General features: G+C 37.3%; 1 protein-coding gene across 2 annotated transcripts; it reads left to right on the top strand.

The window, feature by feature from the left end:
• Nucleotides 1–3,721: 3,721 nt before the first annotated feature.
• LOC140888464 (cytochrome P450 86A22-like) lies at nt 3,722–6,703 on the top strand. 2 transcript variants are annotated; one of them, XM_073296149.1, is made up of 2 exons: nt 3,722–3,792; nt 4,624–6,703. In XM_073296149.1, exon 2 carries the CDS (start codon nt 4,689–4,691, stop codon nt 6,333–6,335), a length of 1,647 nt encoding a protein of 548 aa, XP_073152250.1. In that variant the 5' UTR covers nt 3,722–3,792; nt 4,624–4,688; the 3' UTR covers nt 6,336–6,703. The 2 variants fall into 2 exon arrangements, with proteins under 2 accessions (XP_073152250.1, XP_073152257.1); XM_073296156.1 differs by lacking the exon at nt 3,722–3,792 and adding an exon at nt 3,944–4,003.
• Nucleotides 6,704–17,843: the final 11,140 nt, after the last annotated feature.

The following is a 17,843-nucleotide window of genomic DNA, read 5'->3' as shown; positions in this document are numbered from 1 at the left end:
GATTTGCAGATTGTGCTCAACCAACCTTGAAGCTTCCTTATCCATCTCTGATCTATTCTATGCTGCTGTCTCAAGAAATTGAGAAGGATAATGATGAAGTACTTACTGAGCCTGGGGAATTGATGAAAATTGCACCTGCTCTACTCAAAGGAAACAGAACAATTGATCTTCCTTGGTCTGAGTCAGATGTTGCCGCAGGTGTTGTGGCAGGTGTGGCCAACATCCCTTCTGCCACTACTATTTTTGTGCCCCCTTCTGCTGCTCAAGCGGTTGATTCAACGTTTATTCAAGCTCAATTGGTGCATGCTGACCAGAAGATTGCACAAGCTAAGGCTGACCTTGCATATTACAAAGGGTTAAAGGCTCACTATGAGTCTCTTTTAAGGGGAGCTGACCCTTCTGAACAAAAAGGGGGAGAAGACAGTGATGAGGCTTCCGAGAGCAATCAATTCTAATTTTTAGTGTTTGATTTTCTAATTTTTAGTTTTTGGCTTTCCTAGTTATTTGTTTCTCTTAAGTGAAGTTTTTAATTGCTCTGTTTTTGCTCTGTCCCTAATCAAATCAAAACCTTTTTGTGTATCACTGATATTTCGTATTAATTTTGAGATGTCATAGCTAGATGTTGCCAATATCTTGTGACAACACCTCTGCTTATACTTAGAAGGAGAATCTATTCAGAGGGAGTTTTGATTAAGGGGGAGTTTAGTTGTATTTTGTCCAGAAAGGCAAAAAGGGGGAGATTGAAAGGAATATTTTATTCCTTAAAATCATCCTATTTTGAAAAAGATTTTATTAATTATCTTTTGCCTTTCTTGGACATGAAGTTATTTAATTCCTTGAATAACTTGATATAATTAAAGTTATCAGAATATTATGTTATCTAATATCTATTGATTTAATTCTTTATTGTGTAGATTTGCCTTGATCAAGATCTAGAGTCCTGCGCCTACAAGAAAACATTCTAAAGAAGGACTCTTGCCCTATTTATTAATGACATACGCCTACAAGGAAGGAATCGATCATTGAGATACCGTGAGTTTTAACGAGTAAAAAGAATACTTCATAAAGCTGCTGAAGCTTGACGATTGAACATAGTCTTGAAGCCGTGAAGAACAATTCGGAGATTGTTGATCGAAGAAGTGTGCTACTCACGTGTTTTGGCTGCAAGAGTTTTTCTCCTTATTTTGTTTTTTTTTTCATTATTCTATTTCATATAGAATGCTTTTTAGGAGAAACTTTATTATTTATTTTTCCTCACTTGTCTTGAGAAATTGATTTTTACAATAGTCACTAGTATTAGGGTTTGTAACACTCTTTAATTAGTTTTCTAGTGAAGTTTTGCCCTGAGGCGCTGCAAGAGTATTTATATTCTTGCTTAATTCAATTGAGTCTATTTATTTGGTTGCTTATTTATATTATACACGCTTAACTTATATTTCGCTGCAAATTATTCAAGGTGTTATAGTAGGTGTTGTCAACACCTTGTGACAACACCTCAAACTGTTTATGTGCAACTTTTATTTCCTTACAATCACCCATCTATATATTGTAATTGGTTCATATGTTCAACATGTGAGTAATTAATTTGATGGGTTTTTATATTTTGAATGAAACCATTAGCCTTCAATGGTATTTGTAGGATATGATTTATTTAGATAATCTATTCAACTGTCTTTTGAAATTGTTGGAAGTGGTTTAACTGGCTGTGTCGAAAAAACATCGACCCATTTGTTTGTTTTATGCTACAATTAACTTTATAATTTCTAATATGACTATTATTTGATTGATATTTTTAATTCGGTAACCTATCTATCAAATAAAGGTTTACCGTGAAGACTTAGAGAACATATTTTAACTTTTCAGCGCCTTCCAAGATTAAGATTAAGGGAAAATTGCAAATTTAGTCCTGTATGTTTGTCACTTTGCGATTTTGGTCCTTTATGTTTTCACATTTCAGTTTTAGTCCTGTATGTTTTAATTTTTGGCAATTTCGGTCCTTTTTCTTCGAAAATGCTGACGTGGCACTGTACACGTCAGCTCCACATCAGCATTGAATTTGTGCCACGTCAGCGCCACATCGGAAAAAGGACTAAAATTGCCAAAAAAATAAAGATAGCGGACTAAAACTGCAATCTGAAAATATAAAGGACTAAAATCGCAAAGTGACAAACATACAGGACCAAAAAAGCAATTTTCCCTAAGATTAATTACATTGCTGAAATTCTATGTACTCTCTACTTCTCAATTGTATAAATAAGTATATTCATTTTTTTTGCCAAATATATAGTTTAATTTCTACTCTAGTACCATTTTTCATTTTTTTTTATTAATATACCTTATTGATTAAATCTTGAAAAAGTGTATAATCATTTGTTGAATGAATTAAATAGAGATGAAATAGAATGTTCGTTTTATACTTTGTTTTCTAAAAAATTTCTTAAAATAAATAAATAAACTTATATATTTGAGATGGATGAGTATCGAGTACCATTAATTTTAGTACTGTCGGTAGTTGTACGTACTCTAGCTCTCACAAATTATTTGTTTTGTTTCTGAAAAAAATGAAATTGGTATATCATCGTTGAGTTATTTATATATATATATTTTTTGAACAATATATACCTTATTACACATTCTAACACGTGTTTCGATCCGCATAAAACCCAAATTAAAACAATAATTTGCATTTTCGCAAACTATTTTTATGGTATAATAATTAGTTTCGTCATGATCATTATACGTAGTTATAATAATGCATTTGATATCCTTTTGTTTTTTTTTGTATATATATAAAAACGTTGACAAGAATTCCTTGAATCATATAATGTGCATGTCGACCAATTGTAAAATTATATCTATACCCACAATTTTTTATAGTAAAGTCAAATTTGTATATTTAACCATATATGTATCCATCTCAAACAACATACATTTTTTTTTTTTTGGAAAGCTCTCAAGCAACATACTTGAATCAATGAGTTCATGCTCTGTCATGATCACGTACAAGTTTGAAAATGGCTGGATTTGAAATATAATAATTTTCTTTAAAATGGAACTAATTAATTTTAATTTTGTATTAACTTTTTTTGCAATTTGGAATCCATATTCAAATCATTCTCTATATAAAACAATTTAATTGGAGCACTATTAAATACAACTTTCAAACCACACACACATATATTGTCATCAATTATAGTAATTTATTTGAAACCTTTAGTTATAAAAAATAATATTCGACGATTGATGCAATTTAAACAAAACTAACAAGGATAATAACCGCAATTAACTCTGTCTCTTGGCAATATTTTGATATTATATATGTTTTTGAAAGATGTGACTTTAATGAAAATGAGTGCTATAAATTATAATAATTGGTAAAACCAATTAATAATAATGTTGTTATATTTAGATACCATCAAAAAGTACCTAATATCCTATCCATATTCCATGTCATGAATATTATATATGTACATGGAGCACATCAATTATATTATATACAATGATGTCACCTGATCTAGAAAATTAAATTAGATGCATAATTTCTTTTTCTTTTTTAATATATATATATATATATATATATATATATATATATATAATAACTAATACACTTTTTTAAAAAAAATAACACACTTGACATCTCTTGACTCATGGAATAAGATAGATAGAGGATGAAATGATAAATTAAAAGACAAGAAAGATAATATTTTAACTCAAAGTTATTGTAAGACTTGGTTTAAACGCATAATATGTTCTTACAATTAAACAGATCCAAGTTGTCGCTCTCCCCATCAGGTATCACTGCATAAACACAAGCTTAAAAATATATATTAACAATTTCAAATACACACACACACACACACTAACATATGTATCATGCATTCATGATACATTGGTGCCGCATGCATGTATGTATGTGGACATGCTTTCTCAACTAATTTCATTAACTTTGGTTCCGCCATTAAATGCAAGAATTTAAGAAGGAGCTCCATTCCTGCCAAATTAGGTGAGCATACTTCATCACAAGTCAACTAGAAACCAAAAGAACGCCTAAAAAACAAATTAGGATTTCAAAAAAATTGTTGCATGATGCAATTAAAGTGGAAATTAAAGCCATGTATATATAAAATAATTAGCGGTGGATAATGGGATGAGCTCAAACCTCTATTTCTCTTCCAAAAAGTCTTATATTCATTTGATTTTATCATGTTTTATTACATTTAAACACTGGAGATCGAATTTTAGAGGTGGGGTTATTTGTTTGTGAGCTGTTAAATTATGGGGAATGCTGGCTAATTCAAGCACAACCCCTTCTGGTGGCATTTAATGTGGAGATATATATATATATATGTATATATCTGTGTAAGCATACGCTGAGTTTCAAAAGCAGTCGACTTCCCCGTATTTACTGCAACTCTTTAATTTCCTATAAATCACTTTATTTCTTCATCTCTGGCACTCGCAGATCTCTCGGCCTATATCCTTTTTTCTTCCCTGGTTTTCATCACCTTGTGGCAAGAATATTATCTTCTCTTGTTCACCCCATTTTTATCCTTGATTTACATAACTTATGCTTTTTTATTTAATCACATTTTTCCATCTGGGATTTCGTTTTCTTTGTTAAAGATTGAAGCTTTCTGAAGTTCAGAGACGCTCGATCGGAGGGAGGGTTTCGTGAACTTGGGGTTAAGATGGATGCATCGACGGTTCTGATGCTTTCAGCATTTGTAGCAGCGTATTTTGTATGGTTCAGATCAATCACGAGGAATTTAAGAGGGTCAAAGGGCCCGAGAATGTGGCCCGTTTTGGGGAGTCTTCCGGGATTAATCCAGAACAGCAGCAGAATGCATGAATGGATAGCCGAGAATCTTCGGGCCTGCGGCGGCACATATCAGACTTGTATATGCGCAATTCCGTATTTGGGCCGGAAACAAGGCCTCGTGACGGTCACGTGCGACCCGAAGAATTTAGAGCACATTTTGAAGGCTAGGTTTGATAATTACCCCAAGGGGCCCACGTGGCAAGCTGTTTTCCATGATTTACTTGGTCAAGGCATCTTCAATTCTGATGGTGACACGTGGCTCTTCCAACGTAAGACTGCCGCACTGGAGTTCACCACCAGGACTCTAAGGCAAGCCATGGCTCGATGGGTGAGCCGAGCGATCAAGAATCGGTTTTGCCCAATTCTTGAGACGGCTCAGCGCGCCGGCGAGCCGGTTGATCTCCAAGACCTCTTGTTACGGCTCACTTTCGACAACATATGCGGCTTGACTTTTGGGAAAGACCCGCAGACCTTGTCTCCGGGCCTACCGGAGAACAGATTCGCGTCGGCTTTTGATCGAGCCACCGAAGCCACTTTGCAAAGGTTTATTTTGCCCGAGTTTATTTGGAAATTTAAAAAATGGCTCCGGCTTGGAATGGAGGCCAGCCTGAGCCGAAGCGTAGGACACGTGGAGGATTACTTGACCCAAGTCATCAACACACGTAAACTCGAGTTGATGAGTCAGCAAAGTGGTGGGTCCCCACATGATGACTTGTTATCAAGGTTCATGAAGAAAAAGGAGTCTTACACTGATGAATTCCTACGACACGTGGCACTCAATTTTATCCTAGCTGGACGTGACACATCATCGGTGGCGCTTAGCTGGTTTTTCTGGTTGGTGATTCTGAACCCGCGAGTGGAAAATAAAATATTGATTGAACTGAGCTCCATGTTGATGGAAACGCGTGGCAGTGATATTTCGAAATGGGTCGAAGATCCCCTAGTGTTTGAAGAAGTTGACCGATTGATATATCTTAAGGCAGCGTTATCCGAGACACTTAGGCTGTACCCTTCAGTGCCGGAAGACTCGAAGCACGTCGTCTGTGACGACATATTGCCGGATGGAACGTTCGTCCCTGCCGGCTCTAGCATCACCTACTCCATCTACTCGACGGGCCGAATGAAGTTCATCTGGGGCGAGGATTGCCTCGAATTCAAGCCAGAAAGATGGTTGTCCGAGGATGGCAAGAAATTCCAACCCAAAGATCAATTCCAATTCGTCGCCTTTAATGCCGGACCAAGGATTTGCCTAGGCAAGGATTTGGCTTATTTGCAGATGAAGTCGATCGCGGCGGCCGTGCTACTCCGACATCGGCTCAAGGTGGCACCGGGGCACAAGGTGGACCAAAAGATGTCATTGACATTGTTCCTGAAGGATGGCTTGAAGGTGAATGTGTATCCAAGAGACATGGCTCCTATTCTCAGCAAAATCAGCCAAGATTGTCGCACAATGGAGGAGCCTCTCACTAATGGTACTTCTCATACCCAATTGGATACGATTAATGGGGGGGGTTAAATAAAGCCATCGGGATGATTGATTTGTGAATATGATGCATGATAAATATGTTATACAATGATAGATACCTTAAAAAACACCCCCCAATATTCAATAAGTTAAGTTGAAACCAACATAAAGCAAAATATCATTCATGCCTGTGTCTACTACTATAATATATATAGTTTTTCATTCCTAAAAAGATACTGTTTTGTATTGTTTCAAAATCTTTGCTCCAGTCCAATCCCATACATTTTAAGGATGAGATATTTGTCAAGTTTCTATATATAATCATTGGATATTTGTCGTATACTTGATAGTAGAATATATGTTGGAACAACACATATGGGTATGGCCATATGGGCTTTGTATTGATTATTAACTCGAGATGGGAATAAAATGTCTATTTGATGAAACTTTGGTTTGTAATATTTGATTCGACTATTATATCCATTTTATTATTTGTTGGGGGTTCTAATTTGCACGGATTGAGGCGAAAGCTAGGGATTCTCTTTAGATCATGTAGCCATTTATTAATGTTTAATAAATGAGGATAATCACAGTAAAAAAATAAGGTATAGGGCAAAACAGGGTATTCTAGGACCTGAATTATGTTATCAGATCTTATAATATCTGAACGCATATAAATTAAAAATAAATTTTGTTGGCCTTTATATGGTAATTTCTTTCTTCATGGTACACTAACATGACATGGGATTTTGAATCATAATAACTACTATGGAATACAATATCCCCGTTTCAATTTTTTACGTGTTGGCGTGCTGAAATCAAACAGTTAGATTTTATTATTGTTTGTCCCTGTCAGAAATGTATAGCACAGATTGGAAATTAATCTTAGCTAAAGTCAAATTTAAATATTTTATATTGTGATGTGGATTTTGGTTTTGTGCCGACTCAAATGTTTGATCAATTTCATATACAGGGGTTTGTTTAACTAATGTACCGACGTTTTCTTGAAAGAATTTAACATAGTTAGTGTGTTCAGTATAATTTACTTGACTAAACTATATTAGCTTCGAGTTTGTGATTTCTATCATCTAAAAAAAGGTTGTTTAATTAAATAATAAACCTTATTTTGAAAAGGAAGTCCAACCATATACGCATTTCATATATAGGAGGCAACGAGACATGGAAGTGAAGGAAAAATTTATATTTTATAAACGATATCACATGAAAAAGTTTATTCCAATCTTTTAGAAACTTGTTGCCATCAATAAAACCTCCAAATCAATGTTTGATTCCTGCAAGTTACGAAGACATGTGACCAACTGATAAATCCGAGATCATAAATCAATCGAAAACAATATTATTATTGTTGAAAAATATATTATTATTATGTTAAATATTGAATATTGAAGGTTGAATATTGAGTTGTAAAATGTGGAAAATTAGTGTGTGATGATGTAGATGATGATGTATTAATTTTTGGACTAATCTCAAATGTTGATCTATAAATAGGTCTTCATTTGATATGAAAAATACAATTGAGTTGAGAGAAAAATATTATAAAGTGTAGAGTTTGATATATTTTGAGTTTTGGAGTTTTTACTTTTTACCATAAATTTTTACTTTTTCACAACACGTTATCAGCACGATCGCTCGAAGGTTCTCTATAATTTCGAACGCTCCAAAATACAAAAAGAAGTCAAAAATATTCAACAAGTAAGAATTTTTATTTTACTGTTTATATATTTTTATTGTGTATATATTAATATATAATATCATGTTATGAAAAAAAAATAAGTTTTTTTCAAAACTTGTTATAAATCCTGGGAGGATGTTAAGACGACATCCCACACTCCCGGTAAGGGATACGACAAGTATAAAAGACTCTAAGGTTCTTAAACAATATAATCATATTTGTATAATTTCATGTTATTATATAAAAGGTTGTCTATGACACCGATCTTATAATAATGTGATATGATATACTATACTTGACTTTATACTAACTATATTGGTATAATTTCACAATATTATATAAAAGGCTGTCTACGACACTGCCCTTATAATAATGTGATATGATATACATAATTATTTAATTATGATTATCATTATATGCATTGCATCATTATCACGAATTTTTATTCAACATATACTCGATTTTTTCTTTACCATCAACGGTCACAAACGGCTAGTTTTTGGCCTATAAATATGTTCACTCAAACTTATTTTCAATCACATCAAAATTCACTCTTTCTCTCAAAATATTTTTACTCGATTTTTCGAAGATGGAGATGATGGCATTTATAAGGCTATTTTTTATAACGATTATGATCATCATGCTCACGAGTCTTGTACTCACCAGCGATGTTCCACCACATACTTTTTATCTATTTGTATACGCACTTGTAATTTTCATTTTTCCATTATTTTGTATTGTCATATTAATGGAAATTAACTAATAAAATGCATTGTTATTTTTCTAGTACCACCATGTCAAACTTGGCATAGCTTGAATTCGTTGCACTCGATATCACTGGAAAAAATTATATGTCATGGACTCTTGATGTTGAGATGCATCTTGAGTCATTGGGTCCAAGTGATACCATCAAAGAAATTAATATATCAACATCACAAGATAAAGCAAAGGCAATGATTTTCTTACGCCGACATCTTGATGAAGGTTGAAATGTGAGTATCTCACAGAAAAAGACCCAATGATTTTATGGAAAGGGTTGAAAGAAAGATTTGAGCATATAAGGGAAGTGATACTCCCGACCGCCCGTGATGAATGGAATACGCTGAGATTCCAAGACTTTAAAAAAGTCAGTGATTATAATTCTGCGATGTATCGAATAGTCTCGCAATTAAAATTCTGTGGACTTGAAGTCACAGAGATGGAAATGCTTGAGAAAACATTTTCCACTTTTCACGCATCAAATATAACTCTACAGCAACAGTATAGAGTGCGTGGTTTTACGAGATATTCTGAACTCATTGAATGTCTTCTTGTGGCGGAAAAGAACAACGAATTGTTAATAAGAAATCATCAATCCCGACCCACTGGATCAACGTCATTTCCTGAAGCAAATGTCGTAATGAAAAATAAAAATCAAAATCAAAGGCATAGACCAGATTTTGGTCGTGGACGAGGTCGAGGACGTGGGCGTGGACGTGGACGTAAAAATGATCGCGGTCGTGGTCGCGGCCGTGGATATGAAAATAATCGAGATAGTTACTTCAATAACTCATCTCAAAAGAACGTCACGAACCACCCACCAAAAAGGCAGCATGAAAATACGAGTGAAAATGAAAATCACTCAAAAATAACTGAGAGTGTTTGTTATAGATGTGGCACTCCAGGACATTGGTCACATATTTGTCGAACCCCTGAGCACCTATGTAAGCTCTATAAAGAATCGACAAAGGGGAAAGGAAAAGAGACCAATTTTGTTGAAAATAGTGACCATTTAATTGGTTCAACTAGTTTCAATGCTGCAGATTTTTTGAATGATTTCGAAAACATTGATTAAAGATTTGTGGAATTAGATTGTAACAAATTTGTATTTTTCATGCATTCTTGTATTATAAAGCATGTTATATTTTGCATTTGTATTGAACTTAATTTTTCTTTATTGCATTTTTGTAAAGTTTGATATGAAAAATGCTATGAGCAAACATGGAAATAATATCATGGAAATTTGCATACCGGATAGTGGTACAACACACACTATTTTGCGAGATGAAAGATATTTCTTGGAAATAAAACCTACAAAAATAATGGTGAATACAATATCAGGTCCTGTAGACTTGATTGAAGGTTGTGGTATAGCACAATTTTTGTTACCAAATGGTACAAAATTTTTGATAAATGATGCTTTATATTCACCACAATCGAAAAGAAATTTGTTGAGTTTTAATAACATATATTCTCATGGATATGATACTGAGACGATAACTGATGGAAATCAGAAATATATGTGTCTTACCACCTATAAATCAGGAAAGAAATATGTGATTGAAAAATTATCAATGCTCCCTACTGGATTGCATTATACACATATAAGGCCAATCGAATCAAATATGGTGGTTAATAGTTCTTTAATATTAATCAATTGGCATGATCGATTGAGACATCCTGGTTCAATAATGATGCGAAAAATTATTGAAAATACGCATGGTCATCCATTGAAAGACCACAAGATCTTTCAGAATAATAAGTTTCAATGTAAATCATGTTCTCTTGAAAAACTTATTATAAGACCATCGCCAGCTAAAATCCAAACAGAATCACCCATATTTCTTGAACGTTTTCAGGGTGATATTTGTGGGCCAATTCATCCATCATGTGGACCATTTCGATATTTTATTGTATTGATTGATGCCTCCAGCAGATGGTCACATGTATGCTTATTGTCAACTCGGAATGTGGCATTTGCAAAACTAATGGCTCAAATAATAAAATTGCGGAATCAATTTCCCGATTATACAATCAAGAAAATAAGACTTGATAATGCTGGAGAATTTATTTTCCAAACTTTCAACGACTATTGTATGTCAATGGGAATTACTGTTGAACATCATGTTGCTCATGTTCATACACAGAATGGATTAGCTGAATCATTGATTAAACGTCTACAACTGATTGCTAGACCAATGATTATGAGAACAAAACTCCCTATTTCTATATGGGGACATGCAATTTTACATGCTGCGGCATTAATTCGCATCAGACCAAGTGCATATCATAAATTCTCCCCATTGCAGCTTGCATTTGGTAAAGAACCAAATATTTCTCATCTGAGAATTTTTGGATGTATGGTGTATGTGCCTATTGCACCACCTCAACGATCAAAAATGGGTCCTCAAAGAAAAATCGGTATTTATATCGGTTATGATAGTCCATCAATCATTCGATATCTTGAGCCTCAGACAAGAGATGTGTTTACAGCACGTTTTGTTGATTGTCATTTTAATGAAGAAATCTTCTCAATGTTAGGGGGAGAAAAGAAACACATCGAAAAATAAATTGTAGTAACCCAGACTTCATTTGAAGATAATAATATGTTAAACATAATTAAGGGTTGGTAATTAATCAATTTCGGAGTGTTATTGGACTTCGGAAGAGAATTTGGGCTTTTGACTTTGGGCCGGATCGGAAGCTCCGAACTTAGATCGGAAGCTCCGATCCCAGCCACTTCGGAAGCTCAGCGGAAGCACCGAGATCGGAAGCTCCGATCCTGGAACGGACGTTCCGATCTCCGGTTGCCAGCTTTACCCGATGACTCAGCCACGAGTTTTGACAAGTGTTGATAGGAGGCGAGATCGGAAGCTCCGATCGTCGGATCGGACGTTCCGATCCCGGCGTGTCATACATGCAAGGCGTGAGCTGGATCGGAAGCTCCGATCCCGAGATCGGTGGTTCCGATCCTGGCCGGGAAATTTGCCTATAAATAGGACTTCCCAGATTCATTTCTAAATACGAATTCCCGAGGTTCCTTTTTCAGTTATATAGTGTGAGTTATACATTTGAGGGCCCTATCGGTTATAATAGAGGTTCTAGAATAACCAAGGAGTGGTTATAGTCATCCGGGACTAGCGACTCCAAAGGGCTATCTACGGACGAAGGTATGGTTCGGAAATCTATTTAAGTTTTGGGAGTACTTATTAGCTTAGTTAAGGCTTATAGAATTTATGTAGTGATACGGTGAACTTTTGAATATAGGCTTGGAACCTAGGATCCTACTATACTTGAACTAGCCTAGAGGTACGTACACATTGACTGAGATTGCCAGCGAGTATACATGTTTATATGTTGCATTTATTTGGCATTATTATATGGCATGATATATGATTTACCGCTTTCTATATTCATATGTCATGTGCATATACACGTTGAGCCTATACCTTGTTATACTTGACTATAGAGCCGCTCAGCTCTATACTCGATAGTCTATCACTGAGAGTACCGTGACGGCGGGGGCATTTATGTCTGTTTACTCTGGTGTACTAGAAGAGTGTGGTTGTACCCAGAGGTAGATCCCTGCGGTGGCAGCACTCATGTGGCGCCGGTTCTGAGCATGACTTTTCAGATGACCCTTTACCAGTCATCATGTAGCATGCATTATATACATTTGTTTACTCATGTCTATGTACTGGGCGTTAGCGCTCACGTCCTACTTGTTATCTTGGACACCCTATTCCATGAGGCAGGTCGCAGAATGGACGGAGCCGGTAGTTCGAGGCAGGACTAGGGAGCCGGAGCTTTTCAGGGGAATTTATACAGCAGGATTTGTTTTAGTTGTATAATGTTTACTTTTAAGTTCTTCGATTTGGTTGTATCACTACAGATTTAAGCCTGGATTATGTTACTAAGCTGATTTGTAAATTATGGTTAAGTTTCCGCACGTTTTTACTCTGTTAAGTTATTTTGATGTATTAAGTTTTATGCATGCTATTAGTTGCCAGTTAGTAGGTGATACCATGCAGGGTCACTACATTTTTGGTATCAAAGCATGCTTAGATTTTGGGATTAGTACTTGGGATTTAGAATTATTTTTGAGTAATTCTTGCGCATTTGGGATTTTAATGTGCAATTCTTTTCAGGATATGGCTGATGAGAGTCACGGTAGTGTTGGCCAGGGAGGTAGTCATCATCATCGTCATCACCGCCATCATGATGATCAACATCGTCATCATGAGGGTAGACGTCGCTACTCTATCAATAAATTTATGCAAGTAGGACCGAAACCTTTAGTGGGAGGCGAGAATCCTAAACAAGCAAGAAGTTGGATGTCTAAACTCGAGAGTACTTTTCGTGCTTTCGATTGTACTGAGGATCAGAAATTGGAAGTTTTAGAATTTGTTCTAGAGGATCGAGCACGTTTTTGGTGGGATGCCAAAGCTGCTCAGGCACGTACTGAGAGAGGACAGGTGACTTGGGGAGATTTCTGTCAGCAGTTCCAGAAACTGTATTTTCCTCCAGCTGTTCGCCAAGCACGATCGATGGAGTTGCTTACTTTGAGGCAAGGATCAATGACTATTGATCAATATCAGCAACGATTTCTTGATCTGCTACCTTTCAGTCCTCATATTAATGAGAGTGATACATCGAAGTATGATCTCTTCCTACAAGGTCTGAACCAAGATATCTACTCACAGGTTGTTGTCTGTGATGACCCAGTATCTTATGAGACTTTGGTGAACCGTTGTCGTCTTGTGGAGACCAGCAACAGGCGTGCACAGTTGTTGATTCCAGCACATCCTAGTGGATCTTTTGAGCCTCGAGCTCAATCTGTTGTGCAATCTGGACCTACGTCTTCTTCTACTCCTACTACTTCATCTGGATCTCGTGGTTCACGAGGTATGTTCCGTTTTGGAAAGAAGAAGAAGAAGGAGGAGTTTTGTAGTCACTGTGGAGGGAAGCATCCTGCAGCTTCATGTCGGAGAGCTACTGGTGCTTGTTATATTTGCGGTCAGCAGGGACATCTGCGGAGAGATTGTCCTCAGCGCATGGGTTCTGCTAGTGGATCGGGATCACAGGTTGGATCTTAGGCTTCTACTTTTCCACGACAGCAGCCAGCACCACAGAGTTCTTCTGGTTACCGTCCCCAGACTCAAGGGCAGGTATTTGCTCTGTCTCAAGAACAGGCTACTGAGGGAAGCGATCGCATGTTGGCAGGTACCTTTTTGTTATGTGGTATTCATGCACTTGTTTTAATTGATACTGGAGCATCACATTCCTTTATTTCTAGTCGCTTTGTTAAGAGACATATATTACCTTATGTATCATTAGATATGTATTTAGTTGTACCTACTCCGTTGGAGCAGGAGATAGTAACTAAGCGTCTAGTGTTGGGTTGCCTTCTAGAGTTTGAGGGTAATACGTTATTGGCTAATTTGATGATATTAGCGATGGCAGATTTTGACTGTATTTTGGGGATAGTTATACTGACTTTGTATCACGCTACTGTGGATTGTTATCAGCGTCTGGTACAGTTTCATCATGCCGAGGGTGATAGCTGGTATTTTTATGGTGAGGGTGCGCGACCTCCGATGCCACTTGTTTCGGCTCTGAAGGCATGTCATGTCTTGGAGTCAGGTGGGGAGGGCTACCTTATCTATGCAGTTGATATGTCCATGAGTAGTATGGGTATTGATCAGTTACCGGTAGTCAGTGAGTTTCCTGATGTATTCCCTGATGAGATTCTGGTTTTTCTCCGGTGCGAGAGGTTGAATTTGGTATTGATCTAGTACCAAGAACTACGCCTATATCCCGAGCACCTTATCGTCTAGCACCGTCAGAGATGAGGGAATTGAAACAGCAGTTACAGGATCTGCTTGATAAGGGATATATTCGTCCGAGTATTTCTCCGTGGGGAGCACCTGTTTTGTTCGTCAAGAAGAAGGATGGATTGATGCGATTATGTATTGATTACATGCAGTTGAATCGTGTCACCATCAAGAATAAGTATCCTTTGCCGCGAATTGATGATTTGTTCGATCAACTACAAGGTACTTCTGTTTACTCCAAGATAGATCTGAGATCTGGATACCACCAGATGCGGGTACGAGACTCAGATATTTCTACGACTGCTTTTAGGACCAGATACGGGCATTATGAATTTCTGGTAATGCCATTCGATTTGACGAATGCACCGGCAGTCTTTATGAATCTGATTAAACAGGTATTTCGAGAATATCTGGATAGATTTGTCACCGTCTTCATTGATGATATTCTTGTCTATTCTCATGACAAGGATGAGCATGCACAGCATTTGAGGATTGTTTTACAGACGTTACGAGATAAGCAGTTGTATGCGAAATTGAGCAAGTGTGAATTTTGGCTTGATCGGGTAGTATTTCTCGGTCATGTGATTTCTAATGAAGGGATATCTGTTGATCCTAGTAAGATAGAGGCAGTGCTGAACTGGTCTCGTCCAACAACGGTTGCTGAGATTCGTAGTTTCTTGGGTCTAGCTGGATATTACCGTCGGTTCATCGAGAATTTTGCACAGTTGGCCAGGCCTTTGACACAGCTTACACGGAAAGATGTTGCCTTCATATGGTCCTCGGATTGTGAAGAGTCATTCACGAGCTGCGTGGACGTCTTACTACTGCACCTGTGCTAGCTCTACCTTCTGGATCAGGAGGTTATGTTGTCTATACTGATGCCTCTGGTCAGGGGTTAGGATATGTTCTGACACAGCATGGACATGTTATTGCCTATGCTTCTCGACAGTTGAAGACGCATGAGAGTAATTATCCAGTACATGATCTCGAGTTAGCCACCATTGTATTTGCACTCAAGATTTGGAGGCATTATCTTTATGGCGAGAAATTTGAGATATTCACGGATCACAAGAGTTTAAAGTATTTATTCACTCAGGCTGAGTTGAATATGCGACAGAGACGCTGGATGGATCTTCTGAAGGATTATGATTGTGAAATCAAATATCATCCAGGTTCTGTTAATCTTACTGCTGATGCCTTGAGTCGGCAGGTGAGACTTTCTGCACTTCAGACTAGTGAAGTATCTCATATGATTCAAGAGTGCTGTTCATTGAGTTTTATTCTCAAGCACAAGAAAGGGAGAAATGGGATTCGGTTGTATACTATTTTTTCTGAGCCAACATTATATTCTCGGATCAGAGATGCTCAGATATTTGATGTTAAGACTCGGCGTTTGGCACGTTTAGCCAATGGAGTTAATACATCTGGATTTCATTTTCAGGCAGATGGTTTATTATGCTTATCTAATCGAGTGGTTGTACCTAATGTTGCGGAGCTCAGGAATGATATTCTATCTCAAGCTCATAGGAGTCGATTATCAGTTCATCCTGGAAGCATGAAAATGTATAAGGACTTGCGAACTAGATTCTGGTGGAAAGGGATGAAGAGGAGTGTGTATCAATTTGTTTCGAGATGTTTGGTTTGTCAACAGGTCAAGGCTGAACATCGACGACCAGGTGGATTACTGCAGAATCTTGAGATTCCCGAATGGAAGTGGGAGCACGTGACTATGGATTTTGTTACCCACTTACCTATGACTTCACGTCAGTGTGATGCTATCTGGGTCGTTGTTGACCGTTTGACGAAATCAGCACACTTTATTCCTTACAACCGGGAGTATTCTTATGATCGCATGGCACGCTTATATGTCCAGGAGATAGTGCGATTACATGGGATTCCAGTGAGCATAGTCAGTGATAGAGACCCGCGATTTACCTCACGTTTTTGGGGTAGTTTTCAGCAGGCGTTGGGTACCACTTTGAGTTTGAGCACTGCATATCATCCGGAGACTGACGGACAGTCAGAGCGGACGATTCGTACATTGTAGGATATGCTACGTTCTTCTGTCATGGACTTTGGCTTATCTTGGCAGGATCAGTTACCTTTGATCGAATTTGCCTACAATAACAGTTATCATCGTAGTATTGATATGGCACCTTTCGAGGCATTGTACGGTCGACGGTGTCGTACTCCGTTATTCTGGGATGAAGTCGGGGAACGACAATTCGAGGGTCCTGAATTGGTGTAGCAGATTGTAGACAAGGTAGATTTGATCAAGCATAGGATCAAAGTTACTCAAGATAGACAAGCCAGTTATGCTAATATTCGTCGCAGGCCACTTCAGTTTGAGCCTGGTGAATATGTGTTTCTACGAATATCACCTTTCAGGAAGGTGATGAGATTCGGCGTGAAAGGCAAGTTGTCTCCTCGTTTTATTGGACCTTTCCAGATACTGGAAAAGATCGAAGATGTTGCATATCGTTTGGCGTTACCGCCAAATCTTTCCAGTATTCATAATGTTTTTCATGTGTCGTTACTTCGACAGTATATAGCTGATGAATCTCATGTGATTCAGTCTACTGATATTCAGCTAGAGCCAGATCTGTCTTTTGTTGAACGACCAATCCGTATCTTAGACAGAAAGGAGAAAGTATTTCGGAACAAGACTATACAACTTGTGATGGCACAGTGGCAGCGCCGAGGTATTGAAGAAGCAACTTGGGAAACTGAGAGTCGTATGCAAGCAGAATATCCTGAGTTGTTTGCTTTATACTTTTGATGACCATGTAAGATGTAATTACAGTTGTTGTAATAAAACATGGTTTTCTGTTTCATATTGTTATCTTAATTTGTCTTTAGATTTTATTTCGCGGACGAAATATCTAAAGGTGGGGAGAATGTAGTAACCCAGACTTCATTTTAAGATAATAATATGTTAAACATGATTAAGGGTTGGTAATTAATCAATTTCGGAGTGTTATTGGACTTCGGAAGAAAATTTGGGCTTTTGAATTTGGGCCGGATCGGAAGCTCCGAACTTAGATTGGAAGCTCCGATCCCAGCCACTTCGGAAGCTCAGCGGAAGCACCGAGATCGGAAGCTCCGATCCTGAAACGGACGTTCCTGTGAGGACCTCGATTCTAATCAACTAATCTCAAATAGTAAAACAATCATCGATAAATAAATGAGCCAATTTTTTTTTTTTTAAATCAAGAACAGTGCCTCGCTCGAGCGATAGAAAAATATTCGGCTCGAGCGAGATCATCTCGGGCT

The sequence above is a fragment of the Henckelia pumila genome, chromosome 1 (genome assembly GCF_033568475.1).
Source record: "Henckelia pumila isolate YLH828 chromosome 1, ASM3356847v2, whole genome shotgun sequence".
NCBI lineage: Eukaryota > Viridiplantae > Streptophyta > Magnoliopsida > Lamiales > Gesneriaceae > Henckelia > Henckelia pumila.
This window is presented reverse-complemented; position numbering and strand designations above follow the sequence as displayed.